This window comes from Pelodiscus sinensis, chromosome 7 (genome assembly GCF_052426305.1).
Source record: "Pelodiscus sinensis isolate ZL-2025 chromosome 7, ASM5242630v1, whole genome shotgun sequence".
Classification (NCBI taxonomy): domain Eukaryota; kingdom Metazoa; phylum Chordata; order Testudines; family Trionychidae; genus Pelodiscus; species Pelodiscus sinensis.
In genome coordinates, this window is record NC_143058.1 from 63,315,480 (window position 1) to 63,334,292 (window position 18,813).

The 18,813-nt window shown below is 46.0% G+C and overlaps 1 protein-coding gene and 1 long non-coding RNA gene across 3 annotated transcripts; both read left to right on the forward strand.

The window, feature by feature from the left end:
* Nucleotides 1-1,818: 1,818 nt before the first annotated feature.
* On the forward strand, nucleotides 1,819-5,703 carry LOC102443415 (interferon lambda-3-like). The gene is made up of 5 exons (XM_089779554.1): nucleotides 1,819-1,926; nucleotides 2,535-2,606; nucleotides 3,659-3,802; nucleotides 4,457-4,537; nucleotides 5,614-5,703. Exons 1-5 carry the CDS (start codon nucleotides 1,819-1,821, stop codon nucleotides 5,701-5,703), a joined length of 495 nt encoding a protein of 164 aa, XP_089635680.1.
* An 8,009-nt stretch (nucleotides 5,704-13,712) lies between these two features.
* Nucleotides 13,713-17,214, forward strand: LOC149524082 (uncharacterized). Of its 2 annotated transcripts, XR_016350093.1 has the most exons (4): nucleotides 13,713-13,832; nucleotides 14,521-14,598; nucleotides 15,059-15,555; nucleotides 15,996-17,214. It is a non-coding gene; the product is annotated as an uncharacterized LOC149524082 (long non-coding RNA). The 2 variants fall into 2 exon arrangements; XR_016350092.1 differs by having other exon boundaries at nucleotides 14,521-15,555.
* Nucleotides 17,215-18,813: the final 1,599 nt, after the last annotated feature.

The window sequence follows — 18,813 nt, forward strand, 5'->3', positions numbered from 1 at the left end:
TGGCTGTGCGCGGGGTGAACCTGCCTTGCTTTTGGTTTCCAGTTCCCACGCAGCTGCACCGACCTGTGGAGTTTTCTCCTTTGAGTAAAGCAAAACAAGATTTCATTTCATTTTTGCCCTAAACAGTATAAAAGCAAGAGCAATGGAGAAGAGAGGCTGTATCCTTAGACCAGAGGGAGGCCAAGCAACCCTGACGGAGGAGAAGAAACTAAAGCGATTTCCCAGCAAACATGCTCCAAGGTAAGTGCTTCTAAGTCCGGGGCGTCTGCCTAGAATAGGGCTTAATAGACTGATCTGCTCTGATCTGCTCCATAGAGTAAGGAGCAAACATTAGCCTTTCCTCAAAGTTATATACCTTGACTTTAGCAAGGCTTTTGATACTGTCTCCCACAATATTCTTGCCAGCAAGTTAAGGGAATGTGGATTGGATAAATGGACGGTAAGATGGATAGAAAGATGGCTAGAAGGCCGGGCCCAATGGGTAGTGATCAACGGCTCGATGTCAGGATGGCGGTCGGTTTCTAGCGGAGTGCCCCAAGGTTCGGTTCTAGGACCGGTTTTGTTCAATATCTTTATTAATGACCTGGATGAGGGGATGGATTGCACCCTCAGCAAGTTTGCAGATGACACTAAGCTGGGGGGAGAGATAGATACGCTTAAGGGCAGAGATAGGGTCCAGAGCGACTTAGACAAATTGGAGGATTGGGCCACAAGAAATCTGATAAGGTTCAACAAGGACAAGTGCAGAGTCCTGCACTTGGAACGGAAGAATCCCAAGCATAGTTACAAGCTGGGGACCAACCAGTTAAGTAGTAGTTCTACAGAAAAGGACCTGGGGGTTACAGTGGATAATAACCTGGATATGAGTCAACAGTGTGCCCTTGTAGCCAAGAAGGCTAATGGCATATGAGGTTGCATTAAGAGGAGCATTGCCAGCAGATCCAGAGATGTCATCATTCCCCTTTATTCGGCTTTGGTGAGGCCACATCTGGAGTATTGTGTCCAGTTCTGGGCCCCCCACTACAAAAAGGATATGGATTCACTGGAGAGGGTCCAGCGGAGGGCAACCAAAATGATTAGGGGGCTGGCGCATATGACTTATGAGGAGAGGCTGAGGGACTGGGCTCTGTTTAGTCTGCAGAAGCGAAGAGTGAGGGGGGATTTGATGCAGCCTTCAGCTTCCTGAAGGGAGCTTCCAAAGAGGCTGGAGAGAGGCTGCTCTCAGTAGTGACAGATGGCAGAACAAGGAGCAATGGACTCAAGTTATGGTGGGAGAGGTCCAGGTTGGATATTAAGAAAAACTATTTCACTAGGAGGGTAGTGAAGCGCTGGAATGGGTTACCTAAGAAAGTAGTGGAGTCTCCATCCCTAGAGGTGTTTAAGTCTCGGCTTGACAAAGCCCTGGCCGGGTTGATTTAGTTGGGATTGGTCCTGCGTGGAGCAGGGGGCTGGACTTGATGACCTTCTGAGGTCACTTCCAGTTCTATGGTTCTATGATTCTATGAAAGTATCGTACCACTTTCTTTTATTACTAGTGCGTGGAGGGTTGTCATGTAAGAGGTCTGATCCGAAAACATTTGCGAATAGAAGAGTTGCGTTTGCTCGGCTGTGATCTCTGTGGTCAACCCCTCACCCTCAAAGCGATTGTTGCTCTGATCTTCCTGCATCCTTACTCGCCCCCTATGTCAGACTGTCAAAATGTCGTGTGTAGTCCATGTAACCTGGAAATGCGGTGACGTGTCATTTCCTTTTCTGACTCGATTAGGAAAAAGGATGCACAGAAGTTGCCCACTTCTCCTTGTCCTGATGGTATGGACAATGGCTACCGAGGTCTTTCCCCAAGATGCTCAGAAGTGCAACCTCTCAAAGTACGGGAACCTGCCACCCACGGACCTGAAGGCTTTCAAGGATTTCCGAGATCACTTTGTAAGTGCAAAGGAGACACATAAGTGGAATAAATAGCGAGGTGAATCCTCGGCTGTAGTCTCAGCAGCGGCCTTCTCTCTAGAGTATGATGGGCAGGTGAAATAAGGGTGGGTGGATGTTTGGGTTGTGGAATAAAATGGAGAGAAGTCTTGGCCTCTGCATCTTCTTCATTGGGGATCCCTCATTACGTCTTAGCTAACAAAGGAAAAACCTCAAAATATTCAGTTCTGGCAAGTATTCGGATAGTTTGGGAATGAGTATCCCGGAAAAGCTCTGCTGCGTACCAGGAACGCAGTCGAATGAAAAGGAGGCCAGCTGTCAGTTAAACTCTGCACGCTTGCTGTTCAGAGCCAGACAGCAGCAAAGCAATATGAGCAGCGTGTGTAATCGACACCTGTCCCATCTTTGGCACCTTCTTGGAAAGAGCCAGGACTCTTGTGCAGCAGCATTCTTAGGGGATCAAACTGTTGAGTACAACGCTGCCATGACGTTGCACCTTTGCTTGCCTTAATGGGGTTGTATGAGGTGACCGAGAGCAGAATTGGGTGACGTCTCACCTGTCTTGCTGGCTTTCTACATTTCCCTGTCTTCTCATTTTGTGCCTCCAGGAGACAAGCATGCCAGACCGAACCTGCAACACCACCGTTTTCCACCGCAAGTGGGAAGTCAAAGTTCTGTCGGTAAGAATGACCTCTACCAAGAGAGACGAAGCTATGAAATAAGAGTTGCCTCTTTCCAAAGGCTTGGGACTGTCTCTTCTCTAAGCTGGATTCTGATTTCAGCTGGTCGCTGTGTAGCTCCACAGGGACATCGTTACAGACAAGGAATTTATTCCCAAGTGACAAAGTCAGCTCAGATTGGGATCTGCACCTTTTTCTCTATAATTAGCATATTCTTAGGGCTGGAAAGCCTGACGAACATTGCAACTGTGGATCAGTTTAAAAAGTGCTGCATAATATGTAGGGCAGAACGCAAACGTGTGGAAAAGAATGGCAGGAGACCACACAATATACTGTCTGGCTTCAGATGTTATCAGATGATTGAATGAGGAAACAATTTACATCTCAACATTTCTAGCTTGGCCCTGAAAACACTGACCCCGGTTAATACAAGCCAAGACACTAACCTTATCCCTAGTGCTTGACAGCCCAGAGGCGTTATTACAGCTGACTCGTCTGCGCCTGTCTTTATCTTCTATTTCCAGACTGAGCTTTGTTAACTCCCCTCACATAGCCAGATTCAGGTGGTGTGGCAGGAAACCCTTTGTTTCCGTATTTTGGTTTTCCCTCGAGAGAATATTTCAGTTCTCTAAAACCATATCCATGTCTGTGCATGGCCGCTTTGAAGATCCAGAAACCGCTCCCCAAGTCACCAGGGAGGGGTTGGGGGAAATCTTGTGCTGCCGAAATACGTCTTCAGATTGTTGTAACATCGAAAAGATTTGAGCCTGATCTGGAGCACACAAGGGGGTGGATTCCAAGGAAGGACATGAACGTGAAGACAAACAGAAAAGAAAATCGTGGTGTAAGCAGCCGAGTCCGAAGGTACAAGACTCACAGGCTGTGTGTACAAAGTGGATTCACACCTCCCTGGCGTCTTAGGTCTCTTCCCATTGGCAGTGGTTTGGGAAAGGCTCCTTAAGCCTGCCACTGCTAACACAGACGTTCTTATCAACGTGCTGTATCTGCCACTCCCCTGGACAGCCTGTTTTACCTCCATGGTGTCTCCCCAGGTTAACGACAGAGTAATCCTGGTAGAGGAGGAGCTGAACTTCACTATCCACATCCTGGAGAATGTTGAGGATGCCACGCTGTCCGAGAACCTTATGAGGCCATTAGAAAACCTGAGGCACATCAGAGAGGACTTGGGGAATTGCGTGAGTATTGGCTTGCAAAGGTCTCTTGCCACCGTGAGACTGGGAGTTTCCTGCTGAACTCCCAACCATTTTAATTTCTTAAGTGGATCAGAGATCTAGTAATCCCTGTGCCAGGAATTGGGGTTTTAGGTTATAACAAGGGTCGTGTCTGGATCAAGTCGTTGCTATATGCCTTGCTCATAGACGTGACTGAATTAGCGAATTAACTTCATTAACTATTTAGGAAAATGATTCCCCAGCGCCCTGCTATCTGGTATCACTGCAGACATTAGTTTCCTGTAGCATAGCTACTGTTGTTTTCACGTACCCAGGACATCCCAGTTGGGATGGGGAGGAGCCCAGAGGAGTCAGACCCATGGGTGAAAGTGTGTCCTGCGCCCTTGCTCAGCTCTGGGGCAAATTCTCTTTCTTTGGGGCAGAGTTCCTCCCAGTCCTCTTGGTTGCACCAAGCACGCTTCCCCCTACCATATAACTGCTGGGCATTCCTAACAGAACATGGCGGGGGTGCGTAGCTTCCTCAAGTGTAAAGGCAGACAGCCTCCGACCAACCAAGATCTGCTGGGGGTTTGTACCGAGTGGAAGGAGACTCGGCCCTTGTTCCTGAAATCCTCTGATCATGTGCCAATCTGCTCCATGGCCTGATTTTGTTTTCAGATCAGGGATCATCTCCATTCCCATCAGCGCTCCGAGAGGCTGACCAGATGGCTCCAAAAATTCCACCAGGCCAAGAAGACAGTGAGTATATTTGCAAATACACAAGACAAACATTCATCACACGTGCATGGGAACAAATCCGCTCCGTTCCCTTCCCACAGGGCAAGGGCAGGATTGCGCCCGGTCTATTGTCCAGGGAATCTGGAGTCTAGGTGTCCTGAGACTGCATCAGACCGCTGTCCAGTCTCTCAGATCACGAAGGGTCATTACATTTCCTGTCAGACTACAACAGGCCGTGCACCGGAAACCTACCTTTGCCTCGTGGGCTAGTTTGGGTCCTGCCATGGACCCAAATAGTAGGGTTTCACGTCAACATGTGGTGTCTGATCCGCCGGGGCTTTGTGCCTCGCAAAATCATTTAGATTTGTGCAAAACGCTGAGGAATCTGAATTCCCACCTCCCTCGCGCTGTTGGCAGAGTTTTACACCAACTTGCTATTCCCTTTGAAGAGAGGTAGGTGCTGGGCTGGGCAAAGGGAAAAGAGGCCCAGAGAGAATTCATTCATACAGATCTGCCCATGCCCAGGCCGCCTTAGGAATCAGAGCCAGGCCAAAATAATGCACTTGAAATGTAGCACTAACCCTTTTGCTTCATACAAACTCACTGGATAATGTACCAGTCTACAGCACTCATTGTTATATATTTAGAATTACAGCACAGTGTAAATGAGTCGTTACTTAGGTTAGAGGGCTTGTCATGTCTCGTCTACACAGGGACAGCCAGGAAAATTAGTCTGATTTAGCTAACGGTGCGTGTTTGAAGCGGATTAGTGACACTGCATTAAATCCATGTATAGAGGCAATCATTCAAAGTTCAAATGATCTTTCAAAGGGAAGTAACCAAATTAAGAGCATTTTCCTTTGGAATAAGGGGTTCACACAGGGACTGAATGCCATTTAACTAACCCACTTCACATTCACACAGTCAATTCAGATTAGCTTTCCTGGACGTCCTCATGTAAACAGTCCTCTGTTTACTTGCTTTGTGCACGCTCTGTGTTCTCTATTTGCACCTCCCCTTTCATCAAGCCTGTGGTAGCTCTAACTGGCCAGCCATTTTCTGTTACAAATATGTTCCCTTCTTCTCCCCCATCTCAGAAAACTCCTGGGTGCCTGGAGGAATCTGTGATCTTCAATCTGTTCCGCCTGTTCAGCAGCTTAAAGTGCATGGCCAGTTCCTGCAACTAAACGCCGGGTCTTTACACCCTCCCACCTTGTGCCTTTCCCCAGACATTGGAGAGCCCAGCAAATGGGAACCCTAAATCCTTCCTACGTCTATTTGAACCTGGAGTGATGTTTTTCCACCTTGACGTCTTACCGCAAACACCTATCGCCTCTGAGCAAAAGATTCATAAGCAACTGAGCTTCAAGAAGATGCCTCTCTGATTTCAGCTGCCACTAGCTGACTGGGTGTAGGCCAATTTCTTACCTGCTGCTAATGTGTAAGGCCGTCTCCACTGATTTCAATACGAGATTGGCCATTGATCTCAGTAGGATTCAAATTTGGCCTGATAGGATAGTATTATTGATTGTATTCATGTATTGCTACACAAAGACATTTGCCAATAGTATGTTAAGTGTTGCCATTATATATTTGTATTTAAAAGACTGGTTTTTACACTGTTTCTTTGGTTTACGGACTAATGAGTATTTCATTAGTATCTATGGCTATGTCTACACTACCACCCTAGTTCAAACTAGGGTGGTAGTGTAGACATACCCTTAGAAAGATGCTGGAAATGCACCACGTCTGCTGCAGGGATGCTACTGCTGTATTACACAGATTCCTGGAATCTATTTTTGTTTTACTGGTTGACATAATGTTAAACCGTATTTAAACAAATCCAAGTTTTATTTAAGTTCTTTATTGTAAGTTATGGTTTATTTATATGCAAATTGAGCAACGGGACTGTTTTATACTATTTAACATAAAACTGGAAGCTGTCAAATAAAAATAGAAATGATACAAATGGATGATTGCCTGTCTGCTTGGTGTTCTCTTCTTATCACCTCAAAAAAGAAAAAATAGCAGAAGTGATGATGGAAACACTGCCAGGCGAGGAGAAATAGAAGACATTTAAATAGCTTAGATTAACCGGATGGTGAGAAGGGACATAACATGAAACAGTATAAAGTTCTAGGTATATTCCTATTAGAGGAAATTCCATGGAGAATTATAGGTGGCAGAACTAGGGGACCTTAGATTGCCCAAAAGACACCTGCAATAATAACTGTACTTACTACAGTATGTGTGGCACACAGCTCAAGAGTAGCATATTCCTGTTTTAACTGGAACTCGAATGTAACACGTGTTGTTGGTTACGTCCTTTGTATTGGTACGCATTGGAACCAGTGTCAAGACACAGTGCGTGTTCAACTGCTGTTGCAGAATAATAGTGGTGTGGAGGCAGGAAAAAGGAATAAGGGAATTTGTGTGCAGCCATCTTGGTCTTGTTAACAAGAGAGCAAGAGTCAGGCTAAGTCTGTGGCCTGACAACGCGAGATCTGTAATTAGACGCTGCCTTTGCCTCTCGCCTCCATATGGAGATAAGGATAGAACGCTGACTCTGGCAGAGACTTTGAGATAAGGAGCATCTGGCTGGAACTAAAATAACTGTTAGCCATTGGTGTTTGTAATGGGAAGGAGACTAATTGTTATTGTTATTATATGTAATGGACAGTATATAAACTGCTTCGTAATTGCTTGTATTGGAAGATCTGCCTCGGAGGGGGGGGGCTCCCCCCCTGTCCGAACCAGTTTTTCTCTTGCTGCAGCTCGTAATAAAACTGCCTCTGGCTACTTGTTGCTTAAACACAACGCAGAATGAGGACAATGTTTTCTTCCACAATTTGGTGCCGTGACTCGGATGGCAACGCCCGATTGAGGACAGCAACAGCGGCTGCAGACCGTCCCCCTTCACCCTCAGGGCGCCAAACGAGAGGTAAGAGACCTTTTGAAATCTCTACTGGGGTGTGGAGGAGGACTGCCTGTGGGGTCGTCTGCCTCGCTAGGCTCACGCATCCGAACTTCTTGAATCTGTAACAAGGTCAGACGCAAAGCGGTTCCGGGGAGGATGTATTCTTACCCCCGAGTAGGCCTAAGTTTATGCAGTGCTGGGAACTGCTGTGGTTTTGGTGGTGCCACCCCGGGAACGGGAAGAAAATTGTATTGGGTCCGGACATAAGGCACCTAGATTTATGCAGTGCTGGGAACTGCTGTGGTTCTGGGGGCAAACGTGTTGTTTGCCGCCCCTGGGGGGAACAGTGTTGTTTGAAAATTTCTGTGTGAAAAGCCTGCTGAGTGTGAATGTAATGAGTGGAGAGTGAATGCCTCTGCCCAGGTCTCTGAGAAGTAAGATGATTCCAGCCGCACCAGGGCTCTCCCACAAGGGAATTCTGAACGCAAGTGGGGGTCAGTCGAACCTCGAGACCCAGTGGATATGTGAGGGAGTGACGACTCCCCTTATTTCATGAGCTGATGAAAAGGTCTGACACTCTAGACCCAGCAGACCACAGTAACTGACCAACCAACACCTTGTGCTAAGGAAAAGCATTTTAGCCTCACACATTAAGCCTGATCTGTGGTACAAGAGGGAAACTGAGGCACGCCACTGTTGGGGAGGGCTAGCAACTCTGAGGTAATTCAAGGGAGTGGAAGGTCACGAGTACCGATGAAGTGCCCTTGTTCTCGGAAAGTTGCAGCTCACTCGCCCATGGAAGTGGTAAGGAACTAGCTGTAACCAGTTCCCCTAGCAGATCTTAGGCAGTATTTTAAGTTACAATGGGCCACCCCAACGGGGGTAGAAATGTTTTCTTGTCTTTCAGATCATCAGAAAGCGCTGGTACCAGCTGAAGAAAAACAACAAACAACAACAACAAAAAACCAGGGTTCTGTGTTAGGACGTAATAAGTTTGTGTTCTGTCCAAGTTTGTCTTGTGTGTCTTAATTGTAATATGTATTGCAAATATTGTTGTATGTAGGATATTTTTTTAATGAAAGGATAATTTGAGTAAAGAAGAAGCATTAATTTAAACCAACAAAATTAATAATTGGGCCCAATCAATTGGCATTCAATTGGCAACTCTAAACTTAATGAATTGGCAACTTTAAAATTTAGTGAAAGGATAATAGTTTGGTAATTGTTTAGGCTAGGAGAATGTTAACAGTGTCTCCACAGGTGAACAAAAAAAGGAACTGGAAAGAAGCAAGAAGTGCATCATGTGAACAGAAGGACTGGGAGTGGGGTAACAGCCCTCTCCCCCACCGGATTGATTTTGCTTTAATGGCTACACAAATGAAATATTTAGCTTCTGTAAATTTGCACACCAACCATAAAAGTGGTTTGGCCAGAGATAATAAGAAATCTATAAGAAACAACACGGGCAAGTGAGACATCAGCATATGTAAGTAAAGATGCCCACAATAAAGAGGAAACTAGTAACCTCACCATTGCAACAACAGCTACTTGCCCTGCTACTCATTGGTGCCTGATGCCTTAAAAGGCCTTAAGAATTATGGAATTGCATGGGTTATCAATTAAACATCTGTGAACCATGCTTGGTCCTATAAGAGAAACAGTGACTCTAGTCAACGTAACCTCCTTCAAGTCACATACATAGAATAAATACACGCTAATAGCAATGGGGAATACACGGCCTAAGGCCGCCCCTTATTCACACAGAATTATTTTGTTTTTTGTAACAACATGAACACTACGAGGACAAAGAATACACAGTCCTCTGAGTTAAAGTTTGTATGGAATATTGTGGGAAAGAAGCTAAACACTAACATCAGGCCACTGAAGTTGGACCTACTGACTCCCACTGGGGCTTACTACTTAAAGCCCTGACAAAGGTAACCCCTGAGGCATGGCTGTCATTTGTTAAACAATGGCCATTGCTAACTTGCCCTCATTTGGGTATTATTAACCAGGTCCTTAAGGACAAAATAGAGCCTCCCAATTGTGCATCATGCCCTGAACAGACCCCTGTCCCAGAACCAGGACAACTGTCACTGGTCCTTACCTTGGTGATGTTCCACACTGGTATAGACCAGCTGTGTGCTAGACTGGCTAATCAAATTGGCAAGCGCCTGATTAGGCAACGACGGGGCTTAGCAGATACCATCGCAGATTGGTTTGGGCCTGGAAACTCTGTCAGCAACACTTATGTCATAGCCCAGAAATTGTATAGAATCCAGGCTGGTAGATGCAGTAATATCCAGTGCCCGTAAAGGCCTAGACACCAGCCAAGCTAATCAATTGATCCTAAATAGTTTGAAGGATCTGTCCAGCTCTGTGTCCACTTCACTAGACCTAACCAGATATTTGGACCAGAGACTAATTGGATTGTTAATTAATGGAACTAAATTAAAGAAATTAGAAGGCCAGTATTGAAGAATAGGATAGCTTTGACCACCCACCCCTTATGGGGGTGAGTCCCCATCTCCCCCATCCCCACCCATGGGAGTGGGGAAGTAGAGAATCCATGAGGACCCAAAGGCCCACCTGCACAGGGCATAGTATAACCATTTGTTTTTGGCCCCTCTGGGGATTCCTCACTTAGATCAGATCAGAATGGTAACCTCCCTGCCTGTACCAAAGCAGGAGAATATAGAGAGAGTCGAGGGCATTGCTTATTCTGAAGAAGTGGGAGCCTCCCTATACCCAGGGATTGTTGCACCCACTTTGATAAGGAAATTTTATGTACCTGCCCATTTAACATCATGACGAATCTGCCTAGGTTTGATGTGGTTGTCTCAGAGAAACAAAACCATCGAGCTGGTCCAAATAAATGGTACCTACTGGTATTTGATTACCCAGACAGATCACTCCATCCTGCCCCTCTACATATCCGTCTGTGTGCATAACAGCCCCTTGCCGGATGATCCTGACCGTTGATGGAATGCGGCTCTATCACACTTCGGAGGTGAGAAAGGAACTATAGGAGTAAACTGAGGCAGTCCATGGTATCTTGCTGAGAACTGACAAACTCAAATCATTAGGTCAGCCTGAGAAGCATACGCTACAGCAGTTACTGTGACCCTGGTTCCCCTGGCAACCACATTCCAAAGGGCCTCACTTTGATAAGGCCGGTACCAAACAACCAAACAACTGCGCGGGATTGTTTTTACGGTTTGCTTTATTCCTAGGAAATAACCTTGGTTCCAAAGGAGCTAGATGGCTTTTAGCTCAGAGAATAGAGACTCTTATGTCCATCAGCGAAAGACCGCTCTAGAAAGACCTTTACCAAGTTTTGCTAGCCACCAGCACCGCTGTGATGTGCCAAGAACTGACTGTTGGCCAATGATTCTCACTGCAAAAAGACCCCTCCATCTCGAAATGATCCTACCCCGACTGCTGATAAGTCTCTCTTCTTCTGGTCCTGCTTTCCACCTGCTGGACACCAGAAGAACCAAAATATTACAGGGTGATGTGCTGGTAACCTGTCCCCTGCATGATGCTGAACCACGACTGTTTCAAGAAAAAAAGAGGAAAAGTCGCTCCTGTGACACCGCCAAAGCCCAATGATTTCTGACTACAAAAGGACATTAAGAACTGACCTTGGTGAAAGAAGCGAAGTATTGTATATTGCCAAGGAGAAACTTGTGGGAGAGGTTTGGGTTTCTCCCTTTGATCTGGACTCTGTGCTTATGGACATGTACCATCAGCATGTACCTGCCCTCCCTAATTTGGTTACTAATTATGATATGTTGTGTTATGTTACTAAAATTATAGAACAGCCCCATCATAGAATTATATTGGGGATATTAATGATTATATTGCTTTTGCTTATTAAAGGTTTCATATTTGTTGTTGTAAAAGATGTAGTAATGAAAATAGCTTTTATGTTTGTACTAATTATGTAATGTTTAATGAAAGTAAAGGTTTAGAAAGATAGTTGTGCTGTAAGCACAAAAGGGGGGAGTGTGGAGGCAGGAAAAGGGAATTTGTGTGCAGCCATCTTGGTCTTGTTAACAAGAGAGCAAGAGTCAGGCTAAGTCTGTGGCCTGACAACGCGAGATCTGTAATTAGACGCTGCCTTTGCCTCTCGCCTCTATACGGAGATAAGGATAGAACGCTGACTCTGGCAGGGACCTTGAAATAAGGAGCATCTGGGTGGAACTAAAATAACTGTTAACCATTGGTGTTTGTAATGGGGAGGAGACTAATTGTTATTGTTATTATATCTAATAGACAGTATATAAACTGCTTCATTATTGCTTGTATTCGAAGATCTGCCTCGGAGGGGGGGGCTCCCCCCCGTCCGAACCAGTTTTTCCCTTGCTGCAGCTCGTAATAAAACTGCCTCTGGATACTTGTTGCTTAAACACAACGCAGACTGAAGGCTTGTTTTCTTCCACAGTGGCTACAATTTGTTCTGGTTTTCTCCTATGGGATCGATATTGAGGATTGGCTCTCAGAAAACCTGGATTTTATTCCCATCTCTGCTACTGACCTACTGGAGTGATGGATGACCTTAGGCAAGTCACTTTGCAGCCCCGTGCCTCAGTTTCTTCATCTGTAAAATGGGACTAATGATACTGTCCTCCTTTGTAAAGTGCTTTGAGAGCTAATGGTAAAAAGCACCGGGTATTATTATTATTATTATTATTAGCTCTCTATAACAGACAATAGCCTCATTCTCTGCTGACCAAGTGGTGTCCGGGCACCTGACCTTAGCACAAACTGCAGGATTTTAGCCAGGGCTGGAACCCAGCTGGTGATGCTGTAAGAATCTCCAGAAATTTCAGCCTGGCTTCTGATTGGTTGTTTTTCCCACTTCGTCCGGTCTTGGGGAAAACCAACCAATCAGGGCTGCTGCAAGAAGCTGTCAGAGGTCTCCACCTTCCTTATATGCCAGCACCACTCTCATAGGAGGGGACAGGGGCTGTGGCTGAGGAACACACCACGTCCTCCTTCTCTGCACCCCACAACACCCGGCTTGGGGAAGGGAAAAAGGGGACCTCAAAGCAGCTGTTTTCCCATCCCTGGAAGAGGGAGCCGGGAGAGACACAGACATCCATTCAATTAGGATTGGCAGATGGTTTAGCCAAAAATACCGAAACACCTTTGCCCACCCCTAAAAAAACCACTACCGGGAAAAAATTCTGTTGAGGGGAAAAAAAAGAGGGAGACCAAACTTGTTGAGAAAAATAAATAATAATTACATTAATAAAAAAATAAAACAACACATCTTTTTTTAAAAAAACAAGAGCCTCTTAAGAAATGCTTTTGTGGCTTTTTGGCCCTAACAGGCTGCTGGCAGCCATCTGCCATCTTGTCTCCCTGCTCCGAGCCAGACAGCTCCCCTGCAGAACTAGAGAAGCACTCGGGATTTTCACCTCCTGGCTGGGAAAAAATCAGAAAATACCAAACATTTTAGGTGTCTGGTATATTCTGAATTTTTTTTACCAGACAGGAGGTGAAAATACTGGATTGTCCGGGTCTAGGGTTGCCAGATGTTTTAACCAAAAATACCAAACACTACCGGGGAAAAAAGAAAGAGGGGGACCAAAGTTGTTGAACAAGAAAGAAAAAAAGAAAGAAAGAAAGAAAACAGCATGGCCCCTTTAAAAAGAGACTTTTTTTTTTTTGCTGCCGGCCATCTTGTTTTTCTGCTCCACCCACAAGACAGCTCCTCTGTGCAACCAGGTAAGCGGGGCAGTGTGGGGACCTGGTAGAGGGTCCCGCGGGAAGTCCAGGCCTGCTCCTCCTTCTGTGCTCTCATTCAGCCTGTCTCAGACTTTGCACAGCCTGTGGCTTCCCCCTTAGACCACTGCCAAAAGTGCTCCCCTGGTTCTTCTTCCCCCAGGCCTTCATTTCCCATGTAAATCACGAACGTGGCTCATTAACCTGGAGGCCCCGTCCCGCCCTGCGACCTCTGTCTTCCTCCCCTCCGCTGAGGGAGGGTGCAAAAAAGCACAGGACTGGAAGCGCCGCTCAGTGGCTCGTTACCGCAAACCCGGACTCTAGGCCACGCTAAGATTAGCAATCTAGGCAGGGAGTCCTTGCATCGCTTGGTCATGACGTCATGGAGCGTTTCCCTCACCTGGCTGGGAAGCCCTGGCACACAGATGGCTGTGCGCGGGGTGAACCTGCCTTGCTTTTGGTTTCCAGTTCCCACGCAGCTGCACCAACCTGTGGAGTTTTCTCCTTTGAGTAAAGCAAAACAAGATTTCATTTCATTCTTGCCCTAAACAGTATAAAAGCAAGAGCAATGGAGAAGAGAGGCTGTATCCTTAGACCAGAGGGAGGCCAAGCAACCCTGACGGAGGAGAAGAAACTAAAGCGATTTCCCAGCAAACATGCTCCAAGGTAAGTGCTTCTAAGTCCGGGGCATCTGCCTAGAATAGGGCTTAATAGACTGACCGGTACCAGGAACGCAGTCGAATGAAAAGGAGGCCAGCTGTCAGTTAAACTCCTGCACACTTGCTGTTCAGAGCCAGACAGCAGCAAAGCAATATGAGCAGCGTGTGTAATCGACACCTGTCCCATCTTTGGCACTTTCTTGGAAAGAGCCAGGACTCTTGTGCAGCAGCATTCTTAGGGGATCAAGCTGTTGAGTAAAACACTGCCATGATGTTGCACCTTTGCTTGCCTAAATAGGGTTGTATGAGGTGACCAAGAGCAGAATTGGGTTACGTCTCACCTGCATATCCCTGTGGACACAGGGAAGAAGCTCAAAACGAGCTACCATGCAGGATTTTGATGGACATTTGACCCATGTCAGGCACCATGCAGGCAATCACCAGGAATCTTGTGCAGCTAGGAGGGGCAGTTTCTGTTGGACCTGGTCCTCTCCTTATTGGAGTAGGACAATTTCCACTTGGTCAGGCATATCCCTGTGCTCTCCCTCAGGGACAGCAGCACAAGGGAGGCAGCTGATTTCTGCATTTCCCCGCGTCACCGTTGGGATTGTGTGGATAGAACTGAGGGAAGAGCTAGTAGACGTATTCCTGATCCTCCATATATATGGCTCTAAGCTCTCTCCTCCTGCCTCCAGGAGGACATCTTGCTGTTGTCCGACCGAAAATGCAACACCAGGATTTTCCACCGGAACTGGGATGTCAAAGCATTGTCGGTAAGGAAAATCCCGGCCAAGGGGTAGAAAGTCCCAAACAAGTAGATGCCGCTTTCCTAACGTATCTCCTTTTCTGTCTGATTCAGATCTCACTGAGCCCTCGTGCTAATCTGACACTTGACTCCCTGACCTCGGCCTTCCGGCAGGTCACTCGAAAGTCACTGATCTACCCAGGATTGTGTCAGAGCCAATTGTGGCTCTAACTAAGGGTCACCCCTCCTTTTCAATCCTGGTGTCTTTGCATTGGCTATGAACTGGTGTCAAGACAGAGGTGGAGAGATGAAGCCGTGTTCAGCCAGCAGTGATTTATTGACCAATCAAAGCCCTGAGTGGCTTTGAAAAATCGCCTGTTTCAGACTAGTTTACCAACGCTAAACCTGAGACTTTCTAGTCCGGGATCTGCCCAGCTGCTTAGCGTTCTCACACGCACGTGGTCTTACCTACTAGTGTGTCTCCCCAGGTGCACGACAGGGTGACCCTGGTAGAGAAGGAGCTGGACTTCACCATTAACACGTTGGAGGATGTTGAGGACCCCAGTCTATCCAAGCTGCTGCCAAGGCCGCTGGAAATCCTGTCGCAGATCAGAGAGGACTTGAGACGCTGCATGAGTATTCGGCGCTAGATTTCTCTTTCCCTGCCAGATTCGACTCCCTTCAAGGGGAACCCACGTGCAGCTGCTTGTTCTTGTCCCGTGTTTCCCTTGCTTTGGGCCCGTCCTTACATAGGACACTGAAAGCAAGGGGAATGGGTATGAAATGCACAAGGGTGCCCTCTAGACTGTGTCAAGGCACGAATTGCTCTGTGCCTAGAGAGAAGGGGCTTTGATTGATTGTCTGCTGAAATCTCTATGCACCAACTCTGTATCAATTCTGTTTGCAGACCAGGCAAACGCCTTCTCATTCACACTCCAAGAGGCTGAACAGTTGGATCCAAAATTTGCAGGCGAGCAAAGAGACGGTGAGTGGGCATTTGAGACAATGCGCAAAGCCAACTTCCACACCAATTAGAGACGGAACCAGCCTCCTGGGTCCCATCCCAGAGGCCACGGCGGCATTGCTGCTGCTTATTCTGCCCGTTATTACCTACCTTGGGATTTATTTTTAAATATTGTAATAAAAATGAGCCTGTAGATCCCGTCAGGTCTGCTTCTCAATGACGTAACAGACGACGGCAACAGCTAATGTACGGTTTGAATGACGCTGCCGTTTGCATGTGCGTCTGCTTGGGTTACAAAGATCAGCATTCACCTTGCCCTCTCTCCAGTACCTCCCCCTTTTCCACCTCCTCTGAGTGCCCTTACGGATACGCACTTGCCTCTGAAAAATGCAACATACTTGTGGCCACTTTAATGTAGCCCTCTCCCCTCTTCCTGTTGTAAATATTCTCTGGTTTCCCAGGAAACACCTGCATGCCTGGAAGCTTCTGTGATCCTCAACCTCTTCCGACTGCTGAACGAAGACTTGAGATGCGCCACCTACACGGAGCTTTGCGTTTAGCCATCTGGTTTCTGTGGTACCTTGCGTCCATACCTTCTTAGCTACGGGAGAGTCCGTAGCCTGGGAACACCGAATACACATCATGAGAAGACGTGTCTGAATCAGGAACATTCATCTCATTCTGGCTTCCGACTGTACATCCCCAAGCAAACTGATTCCATCCTTTCATACCTAAAAACATCACACAACAGTTGGTCTCCACTCCAACTTGCTCCAATTTCCAGTTAGTGCAGCACTCTTGACTCCTTGACAAATATTCGTTGGAGGATGGTTTTTTTCATCACAGTTAAAATTTGGGACTTCGGTAGGATTTGATCCTCGCAGGATATTATTTAGTGAATGCATTATTATTGTCACTATCAAATGCATTTTAGTCAATGTAACATATCTAAACATATTGGGAACATTTCATAAGCTTTCATTTTGTTTTCAATGCACCCCAGTTATGGGATTTACACACTGTTCACAGCTCTTAACTCTCTCAGAAACAAGCTCAGGAAAACTAACTAATATTGAAATTTGGCAGTTCTTACTTTATATATCCTCCACAGATGTATTTATACAGAGTATATTTTTATCTTGTTGTTTCTTCATGTATTATTACCCGAGTAAGAAGAGTAATTGATTTTTATAACTTCCAGACATGATCCAAAGTGTTATTTATTCAGGATAATGTATCTATTTATTTTGATGTATTTAACTCTTGCTAAGTTATATATTGCTAAGTTATATTATATATACCTATTTATATATAATTATGAACAAATAAAATTGTTATCCTGAGGTTTGGCATTCCTGGAAGCATTTTGTAAACAGAAAATTGGAGACATCGCAATCATGATATAGTTGTAGTGCTTTGCAGCAGTAGATCCCAACGTGATTGTTGCAGATGAGAAACTTGGGCATAAGATGCAAAATGACCTGTCCAGAATCATTCAGCTGGCCTGTAGCAGAGCCAAGAATCCTGAGAATCAATGTTCCACTCTAGCCACTAGGCCGTGGTGCCTCCGTCTTGCATTGCAAAGCTCCTCGCATTTGCCTGACCCTTCCTGCAATTCCAAACCGTCAACTGAAAGGTCCAAGAGAGATGTGACACTTGTCTTTCTCCTTCCTTTCGGCATCACCATTAGAGCTAGACAAATGTTCCCTGGAGAGCCCAAACTGTGGAAAACTCCTATGGCTGTTGGTTCTGTCAGAAGCTCAAACCTCAGCCCAAGAATATGACATGGTGTCAGGAGTAACCTAAGAACAAACAGGGATGGAATCAGTAACAAAACCTGCAGACAGGAGGACCAATGCAAGAAAGGTTGCAGGATCTCATCAGCATACCACTCTTGAATGCTCCAAAGAACATCAGCTTTAACAAACCTTCACAACAGACCATCTGGAAACAATATTTTGCATGGCATAAACAAACTGAAAATGTGCAGCTAGCTTTTTAAAAATGTATGCTGTGAAGACGCACGCTCTAATATGTGTCTAAGGGTACATCTAGACTACAGGCTTCTGTCGACAATGACCATCTAGACTACATCCAGTTCCAAGCTGCTTTGTCGACATGAGAGTGTAGAGGCAACGGACAGTGTAGATGCAATAACACCTTCTGTCGACAGAACTCTGTCGACAAAAGGCGCTATTCCTCGTAGAATGAAGTTTACTGTTATCGACAAAACTGCCGTGTTCTGTCGACATTATGTCGACAGAACTCGGCGGTAGTGTAGGCACAGATATAGTCCACTTTTGTCGACAAAAACCTATAGACTAGACACACCCTAAATCCTTTAATTTGCACTGAAGACAGGCAAAGGGTATGTTTGATGCGTTCTTTATACATCAGAAACTTGTGGTTTAGGTCCACTGGAGAATTCAAGAGCCGGGGAAAATATCTGAATGTTTGTTTCCTCAGAATTCTGCATGCGATGGCTGAAAACTGATTATTGGAATGCAAAACATGAAAATACCAGACAGGCTAGTTACTGAGTTAACAGATTAAAACCCTGGCACGGAAGCTAGCTGGGAAAGATTTAAACTTAGCCACAGCTATTCAAATCACAAAACCATCGGAACTAGTGAGACAGCAAAATCAAAAGCAACTTTTCCAAACTGAAAAACAAAAACCTAGCTTAGGAGCTGTTAATGCATGCAGCAAGAAGACTAAACGTCAGTATCGGAGAGTGACACATTCAGCCTACATCCACAAAGCATGGAAAAAGTCATAGCCCAAGAGATGACGTATGTCCAGCTAGAGGCACAGGGTGTACCAAATCCACAAAATATGCACATTTTGTACCTGTTTGCTGCACCAAAGCCATCAGGGGGTTGAGTCCCTGGTACGCACAATTAAAAGCCGCTGTTTCTCGGGTCTATCGCTTATGTTCAGAAATTCGTGGCTTCAGTGTTCCTGGGCCCTCGGAGCAGAGGAACTCCAGTTCGTTCTTTATCTCAGCTGAAGTTATCGGAGCAGAAGGCCTCCTAGATTCTCTTTCACCCCTTTTACCTGCAGCCCGAATTTTGCAACAACGGTCCGTCTGTCTGTCTGCGTTCTTCGTCCGGATGCCCCCACAAGCTAATCAGCAGCCCAGAGCAAATACCATGCCAGACATGAAACCTGAGATAACCCCCAGGCACTGCCATGGGGCTTATGACACCCGACTACAGGGATAAGAAATGGTGCAAAGACGATTAGCTGCAAGAATCCATGGGAGCGCGACTCGCCCGG

Excerpts from the sequence above, each read along its gene's own strand:
- LOC102443415 (XM_089779554.1), top strand. The coding sequence starts at position 1,819 with ATGGCTACCGAGGTCTTTCCCCAAGATGCTCAGAAGTGCAACCTCTCA. Across the intron at positions 2,607-3,658 it reads GGGAAGTCAAAGTTCTGTCG|GTTAACGACAGAGTAATCCT; the intron begins GTAAGAATGACC and ends GTGTCTCCCCAG. Across the intron at positions 3,803-4,456 it reads GAGAGGACTTGGGGAATTGC|ATCAGGGATCATCTCCATTC; the intron begins GTGAGTATTGGC and ends TTTTGTTTTCAG.